This window comes from Oncorhynchus mykiss, chromosome 13 (assembly GCF_057628025.1).
Source record: "Oncorhynchus mykiss isolate SJ-2025 chromosome 13, ASM5762802v1, whole genome shotgun sequence".
NCBI lineage: Eukaryota > Metazoa > Chordata > Actinopteri > Salmoniformes > Salmonidae > Oncorhynchus > Oncorhynchus mykiss.
In genome coordinates, this window is record NC_143034.1 from 35,127,153 (window position 1) to 35,136,120 (window position 8,968).

At 42.7% G+C, this 8,968-nt stretch overlaps 1 protein-coding gene across 2 annotated transcripts; it reads right to left on the reverse strand.

The window, feature by feature from the left end:
• Positions 1 to 18: 18 nt before the first annotated feature.
• Positions 19 to 5,245, reverse strand: LOC118938442 (uncharacterized). Of its 2 annotated transcripts, XM_090196077.1 has the most exons (3): positions 4,640 to 5,227; positions 2,171 to 2,270; positions 19 to 1,834 (listed from the first exon to the last, which is right to left on the reverse strand). In XM_090196077.1, exons 1-3 carry the CDS (start codon positions 4,986 to 4,988, stop codon positions 1,654 to 1,656), a joined length of 630 nt encoding a protein of 209 aa, XP_090052203.1. In that variant the 5' UTR covers positions 4,989 to 5,227; the 3' UTR covers positions 19 to 1,653. The 2 variants fall into 2 exon arrangements, with proteins under 2 accessions (XP_090052203.1, XP_036798304.2); XM_036942409.2 differs by having other exon boundaries at positions 19 to 2,270; positions 4,640 to 5,245.
• Positions 5,246 to 8,968: the final 3,723 nt, after the last annotated feature.

Sequence of the window (8,968 nt, forward strand, 5' to 3'; positions counted from 1 at the left end):
CCTTTGATAAATAGGACATTTATTTCAAATCAAAATCAAATCACATTTTATTGGTCACATACACATGTTTAGCAGATATTATTGCGGGTGTAGCGAAATGCTTGTGTTTCAAGCTCTGACAGTGCAGTAATATCTAACAAGTAATATCTAACCATTTCACAACATATACCCAATACACACACATCTAAGTATTTGAATCTAGGTTTCTCTGTAGACATGATCCATCCCACCAAAGGGTGGAGGGGCACCTATATCGGTGGTTTTGACCAGATAAACACCTGCAGATATAGTGCCTCCCATGTTCTCTCCTAAGATTGGATTTTTCTAGACCATGTGTCACATGACTGTGTACAAAACTGGCAACGGTATACAACTCTACCAGGGGTAGAAAACTCTGCCAGGGGTATACAGCGCATTCGTAATGTATTCAGACCCCTTCACTTTTTCCACATTTTGTTACATTACAGATTTTTTCCCTCATCAATCTACACACAATACCCCATAATGACATCACAAAATCCCATAATGAAAAAAACAAAATAGGTTTTTAGACATTGTTGCACATTTATTTACAGTATTCAGACCCTTTACTGTGAGACTCGAAATTAAGCTCAGATGCATCCTAATTCCATTGATCACCCGTGAGATTTTTCTACAACTTGTTTGGAGTCCACCTGTGGTAAATTCAATTGATTGGACACGATTTGGAAAGGCTGTCTATATAAAGTCCCACAGGTAACCAAGCCACGGGGTCAAAGGAATTGTCCATAGAGCTCTGAGACAGGATTGTGGCAAGGCACAGATCTGGAGAAGGGTACCAAAACATTTCTGCAGCATTGAAGGTCCCCAAGAACACAGTGACCTCCATCATACTTAATGGAAGAAGTTTGTTATTATTATTATTTGTAGTCTGAATCCGTGGAACTGCAGGGATTTGTAGTCTTAGTGGCCTCCATCATACTTAATGGAAGAAGTTTGTTATTATTATTATTATGTGTAGTCTGAATCCGTGGAACTGCAGGGATTTGTAGTCTTAGTGGCCTCCATCATACATAATGGAAGAAGTTTATTATTATTTGAAGTCTTGCATGTCGTCTACTTTGATGCTAATTGTCATTTTCGAATCTGTGAATAAAGGATCCCCATTAGTTCCTGCCAAGGCAGCAGCTACTCTTCCTGGGGTCCAGCAAAATAAAGGCAGTTATACAATATTAAAAACATTACAATACATTCACAACACACGGTGTGCCCTCAGTCACCTTGTCCTAGAGAGATTTACATGGTTATTTACATGGTTACCAAAACATCACACCAGGGTGAGCCTAAACAAAACACAGCCCTATGGAAAAAATGAATGGTGGATAAACGATTGGAGCCATTTCCCTGATTGACCTGTAGTTGTTATGGATATTATGACTCTACAGCGCCCCAAAGTGGACGGGTCACAATATGTTCCATTGATAAAGCACACTTTATTTAACCTCCATGTCATCTTGTTTTTACATGGCGTTGTAGATTGTAGTGGTATACAGAACGTTTTTTTGATGTTTTCAATTTATTTTTAATCCTTTCAAACAATGGATTAATTGATTAATTAACATCACAAAAAGTAAACTCAAGTCTGACAGTCCAAACAAAAACACAAATTCTCAGTCAAAAACACAAGTCAGAACACAGTCTCTCTATTCTCTCATGTGTTTTCAAGTCCTCTGACTGGGAAAATGTCTTTTCACAATGAGAGCAGTGGTATATCTTCTCCTCCTGTGTATTAGTATGTTGGAAAGGCTTTTCACCTGTGTGTTTTCTCTCATGCTTTTTTAGACTCCCTGACCACCTAAAACTCTTTTCACACTGGGAACAATGGAAAGTATTTTCTCCTGTGTGTATTCTCTCATGCGTTTTCAGGCTCACTAACCACCTAAAACTGTTTCCACAGTGAGAACAATGATAAGGCTTCTCTCCAGTGTGTATTCTCTCATGCTTTTTCAGGACCCATAACCACCTAAAACTCTTACCACAGTGGGAGCAGTGATAAGGCTTCTCTCCTGTGTGTGTTCTCTCATGCCCAACCAGGGCCCCGAACTGAGTAAAATTCTTTCCACAGTGGGAACAGTGGTAGGGCTTTTCTCCTGTATGTATTCTCTCATGCATTTCCAGGCTCCCAAACCACCTAAAACTCTTTCCACAGTGGGAGCAGTGGTGTTGGTTAGGCGTCTCCAGGTCTGTTTCCTCTGAGGAACTCTTCCCGCTGTCAGAGTCTGGTCTCTCTCCTGCCAAAGACAAACAGATTATTTAGTTAAACAGAGAGACCTGAATGACACCTGCATTAAATAAAATTGTCTTCCTATGAAGTTTAATCTAGACTAGATCCCTCAATAACCTGAGGTCAGTTTTCACAACATTACATAATTAAAAATAAACTTGGTGACGGTGAGATTTAAAAACAAATGACGTAGAGCTCCAAATCTAATTTCTCAGGGAATGTCTTGATGTCATAATGAGAGCTCTATAATAATAGATAATGTGATGTTTTAGGCTGATCAGAGCTCTATAATAATAGATAATGTCATGTTTATAGGCTGAGCAGAGCTCTATAATAATAGATAATGTCATGTTTATAGGCTGAGCAGAGCTCTATAATAATAGATAATGTCATGTTTATAGGCTGAGCAGAGCTCTATAATAATAGATAATGTCATGTTTATAGACTGAGCTCTATCTATCTATAGCTTGACAACATTCAGCTGTTTTCGTGATATGTATTATCTAGCACTTGCAATCTCTTTCCTTTTTGGTTACTAAGCAGTTATATCAACATTTAGCAACTACGTTAAACTAGCAACATTAGCCAACTGTTAGCTATATTTCAGAGGTTAAAAGTCGGATATTAAATTAAATGTGTCACGCAGTCTAATTTTACAATATACAGAATGTCGCACAAAATGTGTACATATTACTCTTTTGAAATCTCTCATAACCAACTTAACTAAAACCTAACTTAACCAAAACCTAACTTAACTTACATGAATTGCAATGAAAATCGGTGGTCAGCTAGCTAGACGGGTGTATGTAGTCGTAGTTAATATTATTTTTGTTTCTTGTTGACTATTTTAATTGAAAGAAGCCGTATGTATTTTACATTAAAGGGCCAATGCAGAAGTTTTTAATCTCAACATCAAATAATTTCTGGGTAACGATGAAGTCGCTTCCTGGTTTTGTTTTCAAAGATGTCCATTGTCTGGGTGTTCACTCCCCCACACAGGTGACAATAGCAACACACATCACCCCCCAAGGGTTACTATAGCAACACACATCACCCCCCACGGGTGACAATAGCAACACACATCACCCCCCAAGGGTTACTATAGCAACACACATCACCCCCACAGGCTACTATAGCAACACACATCACCCCCCAGGGGTTACTATAGCAACACACATCAACCCCCACGGTTTACTATAGCAACACACATCACCCCCCACTGGTTACTATAGCAACACACATCACCCCCCAAGGGTTACTATAGCAACACACATCACCCCCCCCCCCACACAGGTTACTATAGCAACACACATCACCCCCAAGGGTTACTATAGCAACACACATCACCCCCCACAGGTGACAATAGCAACACACATCACCCCCCAAGGGTTACTATAGCAACACACATCACCCCCCAAGGGTTACTATAGCAACACACATCACCCCCCAAGGGTTACTATAGCAACACACATCACCCCCCACGGGTGACAATAGCAACACACATCACCCCCCACGGGTGACAATAGCAACACACATCACCCCCCAAGGGTTACTATAGCAACACACATCACCCCCACAGGCTACTATAGCAACACACATCACCCCCCAAGGGTTACTATAGCAACACACATCAACCCCCACGGTTTACTATAGCAACACACATCACCCCCACTGGTTACTATAGCAACACACATCACCCCCCAAGGGTTACTATAGCAACACACATCACCCCCCCCCCCCCCCCACAGGTTACTATAGCAACACACATCAACCCCCACGGTTTACTATAGCAACACACATCACCCCCCACTGGTTACTATAGCAACACACATCACCCCCCCAAGGGTTACTACAGCAACACACATCAACCCCCACGGTTTGCTATAGCAACACACATCACCCCCCACTGGTTACTATAGCAACACACATCACCCCCCAAGGGTTACTATAGCAACACACATCACCCCCCCCACAGGTTACTATAGCAACACACATCAAACCCCCCCCCCCCCACACACAGGTTACTATAGCAACACACATCAACCCCCACGGTTTACTATAGCAACACACATCACCCCCCACTGGTTGCTATAGCAACACACATCACCCCCACGGGTTACTATAGGAACATACATCCCGTGTCATTTATATCTTGTTTGTCAATTCTGAGTGACATTAAAGTTGTGAATTTGCTAATCCATTGTTAAGGTTTTGTTGGTGACCCGCTCTTTGGTGGTATACACATCTTACAGTGTAGTTATCAATTCCTACATTAAATAATAACATATTCAAGCATAAACATTCAGCAGAATGCTGCTTTAAAACACGCACCAGTTCAACAATAGTTTGTGCTCCTGTTTTTAAGACAGTACTTACTGGTTTTAATCAGATCACCTGTCTGCTCCTCATGTTCTTCATTCTCCTCTTTCAATGTGACAGTCATCTCCCCTTCCTCCTCTTTGACTCCAAAAACTGCATCCTCCTCTCCTTTTACTGTAACATCCTCATCATCTTTCACTCTGAACGCGTCTTCCTCTTCTTTCACTGAAACGTCTTTCTCTTCTTCTTTCACAGTAACAGCCTCACCCTCTACTTCTTGTTTTACTGTGACATCATCCTCTTCTTCCTTCTCCTCTTTCACGACAATGTTCAGCCCCAGAGCTTCTTTCTCCGTCCAGCAGACCTCCTCTTCTTTAACAGAAGGGGGGTAGTTTAGTGACACCATGGTCGGTGATGTTAGCCAGCTAACCTAGCTAGTTAGCGACTAGCCTAGTGATATGCTAATTTATCAAGCCAGCTACCGTTACCTGACTAATCGGAAATATGATATTAAATGGGGAAACTAGTTATTTGACAGAATTATGCTTAAAATACAGAGGAAAATATACACCGAAGCAGTCTGAACAGCTTGAATGTATCGGCTAGGAAGCTACCGAGGTGCCTGACTAGATGTTGTTGAAGAAGAGTCCCGTCCACTGGATTATACGTCATGCTGATCGCGTCGCCGGAAAGACGCGCATCGCCTGAAAGACGCCCATCGCCACCTGTTGACTGGAGTGGGAAACGCAGATAAATGTTTATTTTATTTCCAGGCAAAAAGTTCATTTTTACATTTATTTCATTAAATAATAATATAATAGTCAGACAACTGCAGATTTGTAATAAGTGTGAATTTTAAACCTACTTCTAAATTATGCCAAACCAACAGATGTTTCTACTACAGGGAATATTAACCAATGAGGTGGGTCTTTCCACATTCTACCAACTCAACAGATGTTTCTACTATGAAGCAACGCTTTCAGGTTGAGTAAAGTTTAATTCCCAAATAGCCTTTACAGGTTTAGTCATTATCAGGTATTGGAGCGTTGAAAGATGATGCACAACAACGGTTTCTTCCAGGAAACAACGACTCCAATAACCACCGCGGTCTAAATAACTGTAAAGTACGTCACCTTCGAAACGACTATAACTACAATCGATCTGTTCACAAAACATGGGTATTGGGATCTGACCTCATTGATCTGCCAGTAAGCTATGTTTACATGGGTATTGGGATCTAACCTCATTGATCTGTCAGTAAGCTATGTTTACATGGGTATTGGGATCTCAGCTATAGTATAATCCAGTCCTACCAGCTAGCAGTGTAATGAACCTTGTCTGATAGCCAATCAACCGTGTCCTGAGCCTGTCGCTTGCAGTCCGTATTTTCTTTCTCGTAAAGTTACACAGGGTCCACGAGCCACATAAATAATTACTGTCCAGCACACTGTCTAGGAAGGGATTGTTCCTAGGCCGTCAATTTGTTGTTAACTGACTTGTCAATTTAAATAAAGGAAGAAAAAAAAGGGAATATGTTCCATCATACATTGGTATAATCGAACTACAATGACCATAATGCATTGCGTGCCCACTTGTCTTGTCTGTTTATTTTACACCTGCTATGTAAAAAAAGACCGAAGAATGCACGATGGTCAATGCTATCTGGAATCCTTGGGACATCCCTAGCCTAAACTTAACCCCTACCTTAACCATTTTAAGTGTCAACTTCAACGGGCTAGGGATGTCCCGAGGATGTATCTCTACCTGAAAATAAATTTTGTAAGTGATTGATAGTTGGTATTCAGCAGTCATAAATCCTAATTTACTTTAATGAACTACTAAAATAGTGATTTTGTCAAACAGCATAGACAGCAGCTCTACACTTTTTTGACTGACTGATCCATTCATCCTTCCATCCCTACTCAGCCTTCCTCTCCTCTGAAGACCCAGTGAGGGTGGAGCTCAGTCAGAGAGCTGGGACTGGTTAGGAAGAACACCTCTTCAGCCAGAGAGGTGAGAGGTCACACATGGTTTAGATGGTAAATATTTATGTCCCCTTAGTGGTTCATCACATAAGCAAAAGGGAATATGTTCCATCATCTATGTTTATTTACATTAGTACAAATTGTCCACTGATATGGGTGTCATTTCTCACCCCTTGTATGACAGTTATTTTCCCCTCAGACACACATTTGTTTTTTGCTATTATGGTCATTTGTGTAGAATGTACTTTTCTCCACTCATTCACCCCACCTCTTTACGTTGCTTATTTATATTTAGTGGCCTGACTGCGTCCAGACGATGTCAAAAGCCCATCCTGGTAGATCTGAACCTAATGCAGCTTGGAGTGATCGGATGACATAAGTCACATTTAGGTGCCAGGTGTAACTGAGGCCGTAGATGCTCCATATCTTTTAGTGTTTTATATAATATAAATGTGTTTATTTCTGTGTTGCAGGGGCAGTCAAGAGTTGAGGTGGGAGACCACCTCAAGCCCTTGGTAGAGCCGGGGGTGATGTTTACCACTCCACCACGCCTTCAGCAGGCTTGAAAAGTGAAACTGTTTTTCATACTAAGATGGACCAAGAGTCTGTTGATTGGTCAGTCATTGGGTTCATATGTTGAAATCAAATCAAGCTTTATTTATACAGCACATTTCAGACATGGATGCAACACAATGGCTTCACAGGAAAAAAACAAAATTAAAATAAACAAAAATATTTAGTACACAACAAACAGAAGACTAACAACTGAAAGACTAATGAACATTCTAAGGAAATTCCATTGATTAAAATATTAATTGGATGCAATATCCAACCCAAAATATAAGCTTGTTTTTTAGGAGGGGCTCTGATAGACACTATAGGGGTGTCCACTGGAAGTTGACTAGTAACAACAACTGGGACCTAAAAGACCATGAGACCCACTAAATCTGCCATGAAGAGGTAAACAAAATAAAAACCCACACCAAACATACAGACAGGAAGCAAACCAAAAAGGTGGTTAAAATAATTTATTACAATCAATACCATTCATACTATTACAAAATCATAATTCTCATTCATTCTTAATTAATTATATTTACAAAAACATCAAACAAAAACAAACCTCAGGGGAGCATCGTCCCTCCCCGTCATACCTAACCAATACCTAACCCTTTCCCTATCTCCCCTTCCCTAATCTATCCCCTTACCAAACTCACTCTAACACTCCCAGCCCTAAACCCCCTTTCCACCTCTCCCGTGCCGCATGCTTCCCCCACTTCCTCTCCTCCCTCTTCATCTTCCCCCTCAAATCACCTTCCACCCTTCTCACTATCCCTTCCACCCCCCAATCTCTCCCTGTCTTGACTAAATTCTGCCTGGCTTCCCACAGTCCCTTTTTAAAGAGACTCATGAGAAGCCACAGCAGAAACCTGTCCCTATCCGTTTCCTTTGCTCTCCCTACGCCTCTCTCTAACCTAGCCCATGTCAAAACAAAATCACTCCTAACCACACCTAGCATTACCCGTGCCCTAGCCCAGACTAGTCCGGCAAAGGCACAGTCCCAGAAGGCATGGCGCACAGTCTCCTCCCTGCCACAAGAGGATCTTGGACAGGTGGGGGATTGCACCAAACTATACCGGTACAAGATGGCACGTACCGGCAAGCACTTATGGAGGCCCAACCAATTCAGGTCCTTGAGCCCGTTGTCCAGGCCCCGCGCCTGCACTCCCTCCCAGACCACTGACGAGATGCCCGCTACAGACGCAGGACTCCCTGCCTGCCTGACCTCCTCGTACAGGTGCCTGTGGTCTAAACCTACTCGGGCAACTTCAACCTCGGGGTGCGCACGCAGCCACTTGGCCGCATGGCCAAAATGCCACGGCAGCTGTTCCGCCCGAGGACCCGCGTTAGACCACAACATTACGCTTCTCGCCTTATACGAGAAGAACACCCGCAGGAGGTAACCGGACGGGTGTATAACCGGACGAGCAAGCTCCGTCAACAAGAAAGAAACAAAAAGGCGTCCAGCTTGAGGGGGAAATGTGGTACCCCCCTACCTCCCTCCCCGATAGGACAGATCATGCGTGCCCTGGCGACCCACTCGCACCTGCCACTCCACATAAACTGAAACACAAGCCTCACTAGAGGCCTCCTCAGACAAGCCGGCAATGGGTAGATGTATGCCACATACAAAAGAGACGGCAACACATCCACCTTTAGGACCAGGACTTTGCCCATAAAAGACAAATACCTAGCCTTCCACATTGCTAGCTTCCTCTGTACCACTGCGATACGCATGTTCCAGTTTAGCTTCGCTGAGCCGGAGGTCTCAAAATGAACCCCGAGAATCCTCAGGGCCCCTTCACAGAGAGATAACCCCCCAGGCACATCCGTTCTACCG

Coding starts and splice junctions, on each gene's coding strand:
- LOC118938442 (XM_036942409.2), bottom strand. CDS start 4,988: ATGGTGTCACTAAACTACCCCCCTTCTGTTAAAGAAGAGGAGGTCTGC. Junction 2,271..4,639: donor AGGTGATCTGATTAAAACCA/GTAAGTACTGTC, acceptor TGTCTTTGGCAG/GAGAGAGACCAGACTCTGAC.